Here is a 14,553-nt window from a genome sequence, read left to right as displayed (position 1 = left end):
CGACCCTGGTAATCTCAGTTTCCAGCATTTCGCTCTATGGGAACACCTTCAAGTGCTAAAAAGGCTTATAAGAAAAAGAAAAGAATTATTGAGAATAATTATAAAGATCACATGAGTTTGTCATCCCGAGAGCTAGGGAGATTCTCCTTTTTTTCTAGTTTCAAAGGAGTACAATTAAACGGACAGGTAAAGCTCGAAGGTCTATATTTTATTGTGCTTGGGACGGTCTTCCGCTTCTCTTTGTATTGCATTTTACCTTCCGCCTTCATCCTCCCGGCCCCCTCACTCTTTCCTCCAGGTCCCATTCTTCAGAGTCGTGCTCCCTCCGGTAAAAAGGAAGTCTCAGTATTTTCAAACTTTCTCCGTGGCCACCCAGGGTCCCACCCTTCCCGCCCCTACCGGCCGCAAGAGCAAGAACCTAGCGAACCCGGCGCACACCTGGGGAGGGGTGGTATCCCAACGGCCGCGTTCCGAGTGGGGGAGGGGAGGGGAGGGGAGTCTGTTCCCTCCCCCCGCCTCCCGGCGGTGACTCATAGTCGAGAACTGGCCGGCAGAGGTGAGCAGCCGCTGGCAGGGGCCGGGGGCGGGGCCGCCAGGTCTGGAAGGTCTGCTCCGCCCCGCTGAGCGTCCAAAGCGCGCAGTCCGTCGGCCAGCTCGCACCGTGCTCCCGGCTCTGGGGCACCTCGCTGTCGTCTTCCCGACGCGGACCCGCGCGTCCTAGGCCTCGCGCCGTCCCGCCGGCCAGCGGGCTTCCCAGCGGCCTACTTTGTCCGCACGTCCTCCCGCGAGCCCCCGGACCGCCTCGAGCCCCTCGCGCCCTTGTCCTCGGCGCGCGCAGCATGGCGCCCCCCCACATCCTTGCGTTCGGGCTGCTGCTCGCCGCGGCGACGGCGGCGGTGGCCGCAGCCCAGGAAGGTGAGGAGCGGAGTTTGGGGGTTAGGAGGACCAAGGGGTGGCGGACCTTGGCGCCCTAGACGTAACCTGCGGGGACGGGGCGGGCGGCCGCGCTTCTCCGCCCGGAGACGGACGGCGCGGGGCTGCCCAGGCTCTGTGCAGGTGGAAGGCAGCGGGAAGGCGCCCACTCGCGTGGGCCGGAGGGAGCAGCCTCACTTGGCGCTCTGCGCGCCTCTCTCGGGAAATGGACCGGGGCAGGGGCGGAAGGGCAGGCGGGGAGCAGAGTGGCTGCGGCGGCGGCCGCCTCGACGCGCCCACCTCCTTCGGTCCCTGCGCACTTGGGGTTTTGGCGAAGCGGAAACCTGCCAGGGCCGGGAGGTGACTCTGCGATTGCGACCTGCGGCCCCGCCCCTCCCCGGGCACCTGCGGTGGGCCCCGGATGTGGGTCTCGGGCGGGGACTGGCGGCTGTGGTGAGGCCTCTGGGGCCGCTACGCACCTGTGCGCGGGGAGGAGGGCCTTGACTACGAGGTGTGTGGATGTTTTCTCAAGGATCATATAAATAATGCCAAGTTTATTGTAGGGAACCCAGTTATATCGATAATCGTAAAGAGTAAAAAAGTCATATTGGAACCACTTCAAGAGAATCCCGTAATTAATAATTGGATATATTTTTCTTTTAGACATCGCTCTAAACATTACCCTAAACCTAAACACATTGTTTTATGTCTTGATTTTTTTCCCCCTACATAATATCCAGAGTTTTCCGTCTCCTTTAGTCGTGAAAAGCATGATTTAAATGGTGCAAAACAATCTATAGCTTGGAAGGTCGCACCGTTATCCTAATGTTGGACATGTAGTTTGATTCCAGTTTTTCTTACTCTGGAATAAACATCTTGGCTGCCATCTCTTGATTTATTTGTAAGGTCGTGGCTAGCAGTGAAATGTCAGTTAGCCAAAGTTTTGTGGAAAGGCTTTTGTAGGCCAGCAGGGCTCAGCCTAATTCACTACACTTTCAAAATAATGCAGTTTAATCAACTCATGTTTTTTCAACTTCAATCTGAGGCCAAATACTTAATTTTAAATTGCTTTAAAGTGATGATAGCTGCTGTAGGAGTATGTTCAGAAAGTCTGATTGGTCTCTTTTAAATTTCACGTTGTTTAGGCATAAATATGTGCACTGAGCAGGTATAGCGTAGTGCTGCATAAGATTTTAACTCCTTGAGGACCGGCACTATACTTTCTCCTTTTATGACCCCGATACTGAGTGCTGGACAGATTATATAGGTGGTTTGTATTGATTATAATTTAAACAGGGAAAAACTAAAGCCAACTTGAGATATGAAGGAGCAATGTATAAATTCTTTGGTCTGTCGTAAATAGTTTTTGTTTTTAAAGATTGCACTCTCTTAGCTAGACGAAGAAATTAAATGTGCTTGCCATTTGAAGTTAAAATGAACTTTTGAGTTAGTCGAAAATATAACTATTAAATTGACATCAATATCCAGGATGGGCTGCTTAATAGCACTTTCAAAATCAGGTTCTAGAATTTAATTTAGTTAGGAAACGCACATCCGGAGGTACCTCCAAATTCAATTGAAAGTTTAATTTTTCTAAGATACAAAATTGTCCAGGGGTTGAATATGTTCCCATTAAGTCTCAAGTAGCATCTCTTATTAACAAAATGGGGTGGGAAGAGGGAGGTAATGTGAGTTATTCACTGCTCATAGAATTGGTACTTTTTTAAATTTAATTTTTATTATATATTGGGATCTAGTTGATTTTACAATGTGTTTCAGATGTACAGCAAAATGGTTCAGTTAAACATGTATCCATTCTTTTTCAGATTCTTTTCCCATATAGGTTACTAGAGAATATTGAGTGGAGTGTTCTGTGCAATACAGCAGGTCCATGTTATCTATTTTATTTTACTTTTTAAATTAAAAAAATTTTTGGCCACGCTGCGTGGCATGTGGAATCTTAGTTCCCTGACCAGGGATCGAACCCACGGCCCCTGTACTGGAAGAGTGGAGTCTTAACCACTGGACCGCCAGGGAAGTCCCTTGGTTATCTATTTTATATATACTAGTGTGTTGTTGATTTTGGGGAAAAGACTCCATGACCAACAGGCAAATGTTTATCTAGCAGGACAGGAGGAGGGAAGAAGCTGAGTCTGGGAGTTATCATGAAGGCAAAGCTGAATCTGGTGTTTGGAGGGTTTATTCTTGGTTTAAAACACAAATATTGGAAGGCATGCAAATTAGACTGTCTATATAATATGTACAAACTATTTAGCATAGTGTCAGCCACTCCAGTTATAGCTGAAAAATGACACATTCAGGACCACTTTTTTTTTTTGTATTTTTGTTTGTTTGTTTTCTGTATGTGGGCCTCTCACTGTTGTGGCCTCTCCCGTTGTGGAGCACAGGCTCCGGACGCGCAGGCTCAGCGGCCATGGCTCACGGGCCCAGCCGCTCTGCGGCATGTGGGATCTTCCCAGACCGGGGCACGAACCCGTATCCCTTGCGTCGGCAGGCGGACTCTCAACCACTGCGCCACCAGGGAACCCCTCAGGACCACATTTTAAGGCTGTATGTTCCTGTAACTTGGGCATTAAAGTGGATTTTTTCCCCTGCAGGATGTGTGTGTGAAAACTACAAACTGACCACAAACTGCTCTTTGAATGCACATGGTCAGTGCCAGTGTACTTCGATCGGTACACAGCATTCCGTCATTTGCACAAAATGTGAGTAGAATATCCTCATTACCTTTACGTTTTATTTTGACTTATACTTCTTTAATTGATTTGTCTTGAGTCGGGAAGTGTTTAATTGGCTTAAATCTGAATCATGTTATTTTGTCAACATTATCTCACCTCTGAAGTTTCTTATGATTTAGAAAGTGAACCTGGGAACTTATAAGTCTCCGGTAATCTTTGGCCGTGAAAGTTTGGAGTAAATTAAATTTTTTCCTTAAGCATACAACTGCAGTTATTTTTCACTTTGCCTTGATGCTTTCTTTTCAGTGGCTTCCAAATGTTTGGTGATGAAGGCAGAAATGACTGGCTCAAAGGATGGGAGAAGAGTGAAACCAGAGGGCGCTATCCAGAATAATGACGGGCTCTATGATCCCGAGTGTGACGACAAGGGGCTCTTTAAAGCCAAGCAGTGCAATGGCACCTCCACGTGCTGGTGTGTGAACACTGCTGGAGTCAGAAGAACCGATAAGGACAGTGAAATATCCTGCTCCGAGCCAGTGAGGACCTTGTGAGTTGGGCTGCCTATAAATTACTTGTTTTCATGCTTTTTGGATTTGTTTAATTAAATTTAGTTTTGAACATGTAATATGATTTTGTGATTTAGAATTCAAAAGATAGAAGAGAGTGCACAGTGACAATCCCATCACATCTCAATCCCATCTCAATCCCCCATTTACTAAGTTTACTTCTGTAGAACTGATGTCATCAGTTTATGCCATAACCTTCCAGAGATCTTCTGTGAATTTACTAGCAATGTAGTTTTTCTTATTTTTAAATTTTTTTCTTATGGTAGCATACTAAACATTTTCCTTAATATATTTTTACTTGACACTCTTCAGTATTTTAAAGTACGATTAGTGTTAAATGTAAATGAATTATTTAGGCTATGTATATATTTGCTCATTTATTGTGTCTTAGAGCAAGGTATGATTGTTTTAGGGATTATGTAATGGAAAGGAATGGAAACACACTGCAGCTAGCTTAAGCCAAAAAGATTTTATTGGAAAGGAGTAGAAAGATCAAGGCAGGCACTCTGTCCACTTCTGTCTTCTGGAGCCTTGTGGCCACTTTTCTGTTTCTCTCAGTGCCTTTTTGTCTCTTCCCATGAACGTGACCCAACATGACCAACTAAGCCTTAGCTGCCTATATATTACTTGTTTTCATGCTTTTTGGATTCATTTAATTAAATTTAGTTTTGAATATGTAATATGTGATCTTGAGTGTGGTGACCAGAGGCCAGAGGGTCCATGTTAGAAAGCCTGAGTTCTTTATGAATGATGTGTGTGAGGGCCAAGGAAGAAATGAAGGGCATGTCTTTTATATAGATCCTTTTTCTCTTAATTCTCCTGTAATTCCACTTGGGAATTTGGGTATTAGCATATTAAGAAAATAATATAAAAGGCTGAGTTGTTATGGTCAATCAATACTGTCTTTCTACTTTATAGCTGGATCATCATTGAACTAAAACACAAGACAAGAGAAAAACCTTATGATGTTCAAAGTTTGCAGGCGTAAGTGCTATTAAATGCATTATGTTTGAACAGTTGGTACTCAGAACGTCCATCCTACACCATTAGATAAACTAAAACAAGTCTCAATGCGTTTTCGTATTTCTGAAAAATAAAATACTGTAAATAATATTTTTAACTTTTTTTAAAAAACAGAGATGCAAGAATTGTACAGATTCCTGTAGTACCCTTCGCTCAGATTTACCAGTAAACATTTTGCCACATTTTCTTTTTATATGTGTATGCATATGTGTGTGTACTTTCTGTATCTATCTGAGCATGTATAAATATTATTTCCCCAGCACCATTTGAGAGCAAGTTCTAGATGTCATGCACCTTGACCCCTAAATACTATGGTGTATCTTTTCCTAGGAACAAAAGGCATTCTCTTACATAACCACTACACAGTTAATCAAATTCAGGAAATTTAATGTTAAACCATATTGTGCCAGTTTTCCCAATGTCCTTTGTGGCAGTTTTTCCCCCTCTAACCCAGGACCCAGTCTAAGATCATTCATTTAGTTGTTGTGACTGTTCAGTCTCTTTAAATATGGAACACTGCTTTGGCCTTTCTTTGTCTTTGTTTTTCCAATAAAATTTAAAATTTTAATTAATATTTGAATTATAAACCATGACATTAATTTTTTTTGTGTGTGTGTGGTATGTGGGCCTCTCACTGTTGTGGCCTCTCCTGTTGTGGAGCACAGGCTCCAGTCACACAGGCTCAGCGGCCACAGCTCATGGGCCCAGCCGCTGCATGGCATGTGGGATCTTCCCAGACCGGGGCACGAACCTGTGTCCCCTGCATCGGCAGGCGGATTCTCAACCACTGCGTCACCAGGGAAGCCCCATTGATATTTTTGAAGAGTATGGGCAAATTGTTTTATAGAATGTCCCTCAATTTTGGATTTGTCTCATGTTTCCTCATAATTAAATACAGGTAATTCATTTTTGACAGGAAAGCTACTTAAAGTGATCTTGTGTCCATCTCAGTACTTCACATTGGGAGGCACATACATCAGCTTGTCCCTTTACTAGTAATGTTAACTGTTGTCAGGGTGTTGTCCACCAGGTTTCTGTACTGTGGAGTTACCACTTTCCTTTTTGTAATTAATAAGTATAATCTGTGGGTAGATACTTGGATACTGTGTAAATATCCTGTTTCTAGTCAAACTAGAACTCAACAGTTTTTGCATCTATTATGATGATAGTTGCAAAATGGCAGAAAATTTTTTATTTACAGTGCACTCAAGGAGGTAATCACAAGTCGTTATCAACTGGATCCAAAATATATCACAAATATTCTGGTAAGATTTGTTTTTTTTAGCAAGTGAGCTTTAACAGAAAATTGGTCGGATAGTTTGGTTTGGGTATGATTTTTGATAGTGGTTAAACTGCATTTGAATAACAGTTTAAGCCCTGGGCACTTAATCCTGCAAATCCCCTGTTGTTGTTTTCCTTCCATAGTCTTTGAAAACCTCAGTTTACCCTTAAAGAAAATGTAGTGTCTCTTACTATTCCTGACACATGCCAGTCTTCACACCTTGGAAAACCTCTCTCTGTGGTTGTTTTTGGCAATACTTAGGATGCTACATAGTCCTGTTTTCTCTGGTTTCAGGAGCTAGTCTTTAACCAGTTAGCCCTTCCTTAACTCTTTCAACTGGTTGAAAAGTGCTTGAATAGTGTGATGGAACTCTTTCAAGGCAGAAAATTGCTGTCATTTTTTAAAAGACTTTTTAGTAGAGGCAGACTTTTTTCCTTCCTAAAAACAGAACATGGTAAATGCCACTGCATTTTGGATTGCATTTCTTTAGCATTTTAGCATTAAAGTAGTTCTAACCAAATAAGGTACTTTAATATCTTATTTAAAATCTTTTGAAAATTCTCTTTTGAAAAGAAAATTATAATTATCTTTGGTTACATTTCTATTTTAATTCCTTTGGATAGGTTTTTAAAACCTCCCAAAGATTTTGAAATTGTTAGTGATAAACCCAATTATCCACTAATGGCAAGAAACACTGACACATGCAGATTACAGAAAATCAAACACTGAATATTCTGATTATTGAACAATGATATTTTCATACAGTTTTCATTACAGTAATATTAATTTGTATTTTTCAATTTTTCCCCCAGTATGAGAATGATGTTATCGTTATTGACCTGGTACAAAATTCTTCTCAGAAAACTCAGAATGATGTGGACATAGCTGATGTGGCTTATTATTTTGAAAAAGATGTGAGTATAATCTTCCTCATTTCATTCCTGTGTTTAGAAATGTAATGTTGTCTATCATGCCTCGGTGGATTCAAGATCTTTCATCTGTTTCTCTACTTTTAGATCAACTGTATGAATAACTATTCTCCAACTGGTTCTCATGCTGCAATTAATTTTGTCCTCCTTGTCGTTGACACTCACCTTTCTTATACACCTTTCTTACTTGTTTGTATATTTATGCCTTTTTATCACATTGTTCTGCCTAGAATATCTTCTCTCCTGTGATTCTTATTACCTCCTTGGCAGTTATTTAGTTTGTGAGTGTAGCCTTCGCCTACTATAATTTCCGTTAACAAGAGACTATGTAAAAAATGCTGTGTAACTGGTGTGATTAAAATGTTTGTTTAAACTTTAATATACTGAAGTGAGCTGTTTTCATTTTTATTTTTTTTCTGAGCCCATCTCCTGGAATTTCAGTTACATGTATGTTAGACCACTTGGTAGTAACCACAGGGGCACTGAGCCTTTGTTCTTTTTTTTGTAAATTTTTTTGGCCGTGCTGTACAGCATGGGAGATATTAGTTCCCTGACCAGGGATCAAACCCGTGCCCCCTGAAATGGAAGCATGGACTGTTAACCACTGGACCACCAGGGAAGTCCCTAAAGTGAGCTATTTTCTGATGAAATCTGGGATTCACTTCAAAATAACAAGGCCAGGGAATTCCCTGGCGGTCCAGTGGTTAGGACTCCACGATTTCACTGCCAAGGGCTTGAGTTCGATCCCTGGTCAGGGAACTAAGATCCCACAAGCCAAGCAATGCAGCAAAACAAAACAAAACCGAACCCCACAAAACAAACAAAACAAAAAACCAGGATGCGAGAGGCTGGGGGGGTGGGGATAGAAGGAAGAGTAGATAAAATAAGGTTGGCCATGTGTTTATGTTATTGAATCTCCATAACAGGTACATGGGATCTCATTATTCTATTGTTTCTACTTTTGTATATGTTTGAAATTTTCCTGTCATTAAAGTGGTGGGTATTTTTTGTTTTTTTCTTTCTTATGTTTCAATGGATGAGATTGTTATCACCAAAACCATAAAGATTCTTGGCAGCACTTCTTTTGGTACATAATTGGCATGTAAATCTATGTGGCCATGGTAGGTTTTCTTAACTATTTTAAATTGCCTTTCTCGTTCTCAATGTAGGTTAAAGATGAATCCTTGTTCCAGTCCAAAAGGATGGACCTGAGAGTAAATGGGGAACTACTAGATCTGGATCCCAGTCGAACTTCAATTTACTATGTTGATGAAAAACCACCTGAATTTTCAATGCAGGGTCTACAAGCTGGTATTATTGCTGTCATTGTGGTTGTGGCAGTAGCAATTACTGCTGGAATTGCTGTGCTGGTGAGCATAGTACAAGTAAAATTTCATTTCAGGGTCTCTTCTTTGAAGAAAAGGTGATAATATGAAAAAGCCACAACAGTGTTCCAAAACAAGTTAATGAGACCAGGTCTTCACTTTTTGTAATCCTTTATGCTGAATGAATCTATTGCATTTCCAGTCCCTTTTTATAAAATAGTCAACCTTATGAAGCAAGAAAGGATACTGATCTGAGAAAAGCTTGTAGCTGAGCACCTCACAGGTTGGTTACATTGCTGTCAAATAGCAAACGTCCTTCAGTTGTCCTCACTGCACACAGGAGTGCAATTCAACACTGTTGCCCCAGGGTTAGTGCAAAATAACCTGAATTCCCAAACCATTCAGTGAGATGAAACTACAGAACAGAAATTAATGTTAGCATAAAAAAAAAGGATAAATATGAAGCAACAGTTCAAGATAAAAGATTTAATGTAAACTGAACTTAGAAGTGCTTCAGAAGAAGACTGTATCACCTGAACAAATAGCGTTTGTTCTAGATATATAAGGGTCTTTAGCATCAGGAAATTTTACCAACACAGCAAATTCAGAAATAGATTTCATGGTATATGAGAAGTTATATTTTCAGTTCAGCAGCATTATCACACTTGGCTCTCCATCTGGAAGAAAACAAAAGTTGGTTTCCTGTTTCACCCCACCAGGGCTGGCCGTATTGCTCGACTGTGTGTGAATAGCACATTTTGGAGCACAGTAGCGTGAAAGGAGTTGGGCAGTGCACCCATGTTCAAACACAAATGCTAGACAGGTTACAGTTCAAAATGTTAAAGAATAAAATAAGTCTCAAAATTAATTTAGGAGATGTTGTACAATTGTGGTAAAAGAAACCAAGTAAGCTGGGAAATCTGGAATCCATGAAGGAAGAAGTATATATTTGACTTCACTGAAATTAAATATTTTGTATGGCAGAGATACTGTAAAGTGAAAAAAATGTCAGTGATAGGCTGGAGGAAATTACTCAGTATGCATAAAACAAAAGATGATTATGCATACTATATAAAGGGTTCTTAGAAAATGATGAGGAAACTAAAGAAAGAGTGGTAACAAGTATGAATAGACAATTTACAGAAAAGGAATTCCAGATGGCAGATAAACACATGAAAGGTTCATCATAGAAATCTAATTGTCCTACAGAAATGAAAGCACAAGTACATAAGGAAGCATGGTCAAGGTCATATATTCCAGCGTTGCTAGTAAGGGTGAATCTGGAAACAACCTGAGTGTACATCCAGAGGAGGATGGATGAGTTAACTGTGGGGTATCCATGCCATGGAATAAAGTGGCTATTAAAAAGAAGTTCAGGGCTTCCCTGGTGGTGCAGTGGTTGAGAATCCACCTGCCGATTCAGGGGACATGGGTTCGTGCCCAGGTCCGAGAAGATCCCATACGCCATGGAGCGGCTAGGCCCGTGAGCCATGGCTGCTGAGCCTGCGCGTCTGGAGCCTGTGCTCCGCAATGGGAGAGGCCACAACAGTGAGAGGCCCGCGTACCGCAAAAAAAAAAAAAAAAAAAAAAAAAAGTTCAATCCATAGCTTTTGATCTGGAAGGATTCCTGTGATGTGGATACAGGCTGTGCAACGAGGGAAATGATACTCTGCATGATCCCGTTTTTTTTTGAGACCCCCTAAAACTTACATGCATATGTTCATATATTTGTATTAGGATGGAAAAAGATGTGGAAGAATGCACACGAAGCTGTTAAATTTCACTAAAGATTATTCATTGTTTTCTCAGTGCATTTGAGAAACAATGTCTACGGATAGATTTTAAAATTAGATTTGTTCATATCAGAATTGTGTTCATGAAAAGCATATGTGTCAGTTTAGACTAACTTTTTGTTTGGGTAGCAGTCCTCAAATAGTAATCATTTTTCTTCCATATAGGTTGTTTCCAGAAAGAAAAGAATGGCAAAATATGAGAAAGCTGAGGTAAGTGGATTATTTAATTAAAAGGCCCTTGTTTAATCTCTTACTCCTAATAATCCGTCTACCTTCCAGACACTGACAGGTCTCAATTACACTTGAGTCCCTTTATAGTATAGTCCTTAGGGTCTTAGGGAGAGTCTCACAATGCTAAATTTTCTTGCATGAATTCCATAGCAGACCAGATTATGTTGAATTCTGACCACTTATTGGCTGGGCAAGTTATTTAACTTCCCTTAAGCCTCCATGTTTCCTTTATCTGTAAGACGGGGATAATAGTACAGACCCATTGTAAGGATTTAATAAAGTAATTTGTGCAAAGTGTCAATCCCATGCTTGCCGCACAGCAAGATGTTTGCCATCCATAGCAGTTGTCATCATCTTGTCTCGGTTCTGCCTATAATTAATTGTACGATCTCAGACAAATCATTTAATTCTAAACTTCAATTTCCTCACCCATAAAGTAAAAGATTTTAAAATGTTTATTTTATTTTAAAATGTTATACATTTAACAATTAAATAAATAAAATGTTATTTTATTTAAAAATGTTACACATTTAACAAAAATATTACCCATTCTTAAAGATTTAGCTTACCTGCTACTTCCCCCTGTCACTTTGGCCATCTTATCTCTAAAAAGCAATTTGGATCATGTACTTAATGTGTGCTTCCTTGTAATATACCTTTTTTAAAAAAAATTTAAGTCATAAATGTGGAAGAGAATTTTTGTGCTTTTTTGTTTTTTAAGCTATTTTCAGAATGAACAAAAGACTGGGTCCAAAATTATTTTAATTTTTTCTTTTTCCCTCTATTTCAGATAAAGGAGATGGGTGAAATGCATAGGGAACTCAATGCATAACACTAATTTGAAGAGTAACTATAGAAGGGAAATTAGCAAACAGACTCAGATTACAAACGTATGAACATGGGGCAAAGAGAAGATCTTTGAAGACCACTATTGTGTTAGTTAACATCATATATTTGTAACAGTTAAACCTGTACTCAAAATATAAGCAGTTTGAAGTTGACTTTACTAATCTTAAAATTTGACCACAAGTGTCGTATATATGCAGATCTGATACAAAACCCAGAATTTGAACTGCATAGTTTGAATTATTTATGCGTAACATTGAAGGGTATGCATTAAATATGCTTCCACAGTAGAGTCTGAGTGACCACTGTCTCGTCTGTTTGTGATTAAATAGCTGCCTTTCTGTCTACTTTGAGTCTTGTACATATAAATGTTTTTTATGAACTATGAAATAAAACATTTGAAAAATGAGTTTCCTAACTTCATTTGAATCATATTGAATCAAATTTCATAGTATACAAATAATAGGTTAAGAAATGCTCTGAATGCTAGCTACAAATTAGAATTTGCATGAGTCCTTATAGTCATGTATATTCAATATAAAATGTATAACCTGTAGTGTGTAACTTCTTTTTTTTTTTTTTTTTTTTTTTTTTTTTGTGGTATGCGGGCCTCACTGTTGTGGCCTCTCCCTTGCGGAGCACAGGCTCCGGACGCGCAGGCTCAGCGGCCATGGCTCACGGGCCCAGCCGCTCCGCGGCATGTGGGATCTTCCCAGACCGGGGCACGAACCCGTGTCCCCTGCATCGGCAGGCGGATTCTCAACCACTGCGCCACCAGGGAAGCCCAACTTCTTTTTTTTAATAACATCTTTTTTTAAAAAAATATTTATCTGTTTTGGCTGCACCAGGTCTTCGTTGCAGCACGCAGGCTCTTTAGTTGTGGCGTGGACTTCTTAGTAGCGGCATGCAGGATCTAGTTGCCCCACCAGGGATTGAACCTGGGCCCCCTGCATTGGGAGCACGGAGTCTTACCTACTGGAGCACCAGGGAAGTCCCTGTAGTGTGTAACATCTACACACAGAAAAACCAAACAATTTTATTCTGCATGCATCTAAGATTCTATTTTAGTCAAAGTGGCATTTTGACACACTTAATACCTTGAGGCAGAATTGATGGAGAATGTTGTGAACCATGAATTCCATGGTTGATTGAATTAGAAGCACCAGTTTTTCAACTCAATAATTATGGTACAAACACATTTTATATGAAGTTAAAGTATCCTGAAATATTTTGCTTTTCTTAGGAAATTTTTTAAAACACTATGAAAAGAACATTAAAGAAAATATAAAAACTAGATTTAAACATTTACCTATGATTTTTATCCCTTCAGTAGTAGGCAAATTCTAGGATGGCCCCTAAGATTTCTTACCCATGATATATATGCTTTATGTAATTTCTTCCCTTAGAGTGTGGTCAAGATCTGTGAATATGATAGGCTATCACCCCTGAGATTAAGTTATATGGCAAAGGTGAATGGATTTTGTAGATGCAGTTAAGATCCCCCATCATTTGACTCAATTAAAGGGAGATTACAAAAGTGCCTAAAAGTAAGAGACAAAAAGCAGAAATAGACGTGCTCTCCTGTTAGCCTTAAAGCAAACTGCTGTGTTTTGGAGAGAGTCACCTATCAGGAAATGGCAGGCTGACCCTAGTGGCTGAGGGCCTCAGTCCCTCAACCATGGAAGTGAATTCTGTCAACGACCAGTGAGCTCGGAAGAGGACCTCAGCTCCTGATGAGAGCAACCCTGATGACATTTTCACTGCAGTCTCAAGACCCTGAGGAAAAGACCCTGTCACCCTTTGCTTGGACTCCAGACCTATAGAAAGTGAGGTGATAAATGTTTATTGTCTTAAGATGCTAAATTTGTGGTAATTTGTTACACAGCAACAAAAATTAGTAGTAGAAAGTAATGAGAACTTTAAAGACAGAATAGCAGATACGAGGAACAGCCACCACCCCAGGGCTGAGATAGCACCCAGAGAAGAGACCCTCTACTTCCACCAAGCCCCACACCCTGGGCTGGAATCCAGACCCTGTGGGAGAGGGCATTATGGCTTGATAAAGAGCAGAGAAGTTGCTGTGGTGCTGCACTGGCAGAACTTTTTGAAAATCTCTCTTGTGGAACTTACTGGAAAAATTTTCTCTCAAGGGCAGGAGTCATCAAACTACAGCCTGCAGCCTGGTCTGCCACTTGTTTTTAAACAGTCTGGGAGTTACGGATGGTTTTTGCATTTTAAATGGTTGAAAAAATTTAAAGAACATTTCATGATATGTGAAAATTACATGGAATAAAAATCTGTGTCCATGAAGTTTTATTGGAGCACAGCTACACTCATTTGTTTATGTGTTGTGTGTGGCTGATTTGCACTACAAGGGCAGTTGAGTAATTGTAACAGACCAGGCCAGTGGAACGCAAAGCCTAACTATTACTCTGGTCCTTTACAGAGAAAGTTTGCTGACCCCTGCTCTAGGGTGCTGAGGGATAGCTCCTCATAGGGAGGTGTCCTGCCTGACACCTACGGCACTGTATAAAGCTGCCTTTTATAGCTGTGGTGTAGCAGTTGGTGCTCCGGGAAGCTGCCATCTGCTGTCCAGGGCTGCAGAAGCCCTGGGTGCTTCAGGAGCTGGGCACTGGGGAAGCAGCAGGTGCCACAGGGGAAACAATACCCTTTCTTCTTGCAGTGTCTCTCCAGCGCCCTCTACCGACAAAGCTTCAGAGCATGCACAAAGGGTGAATTTGGAGCTAAGTGGTAATAAATCAGTACCTCTTCAATCCAGTGCCCTCTAGTTTCTGTTCTACCTCTTCTGAAGCTACTCCTGCCAAAAGTCAACACTGACCAGCTAATTGCCCATTTCCCCAGTATTGAATCGTTTGATCTCCACAGCTTATCACCACAATGACTGCCCCATATCCTACCCCAGTATGTTGCCTACAGATTTTCTTCT

General features: G+C 40.9%; 1 protein-coding gene across 1 annotated transcript; it reads left to right on the top strand.

Annotated features, from left to right (window-relative positions):
* The first annotated feature begins 581 nt into the window (after positions 1-581).
* On the top strand, positions 582-12,028 carry EPCAM (epithelial cell adhesion molecule). The gene is made up of 9 exons (XM_059078332.2): positions 582-915; positions 3,531-3,638; positions 3,918-4,158; positions 5,096-5,161; positions 6,402-6,465; positions 7,295-7,396; positions 8,581-8,781; positions 10,695-10,739; positions 11,551-12,028. Exons 1-9 carry the CDS (start codon positions 840-842, stop codon positions 11,590-11,592), a joined length of 945 nt encoding a protein of 314 aa, XP_058934315.1. The 5' UTR covers positions 582-839; the 3' UTR covers positions 11,593-12,028.
* Positions 12,029-14,553: the final 2,525 nt, after the last annotated feature.

This window comes from Kogia breviceps, chromosome 11, assembly GCF_026419965.1.
Source record: "Kogia breviceps isolate mKogBre1 chromosome 11, mKogBre1 haplotype 1, whole genome shotgun sequence".
Lineage (NCBI taxonomy): Eukaryota > Metazoa > Chordata > Mammalia > Artiodactyla > Physeteridae > Kogia > Kogia breviceps.
This window is presented reverse-complemented; position numbering and strand designations above follow the sequence as displayed.

Coding starts and splice junctions, on each gene's coding strand:
- EPCAM (XM_059078332.2), top strand. CDS start 840: ATGGCGCCCCCCCACATCCTTGCGTTCGGGCTGCTGCTCGCCGCGGCG. Junction 6,466..7,294: donor AATATATCACAAATATTCTG/GTAAGATTTGTT, acceptor TTTTTCCCCCAG/TATGAGAATGATGTTATCGT. Junction 7,397..8,580: donor CTTATTATTTTGAAAAAGAT/GTGAGTATAATC, acceptor TTCTCAATGTAG/GTTAAAGATGAATCCTTGTT.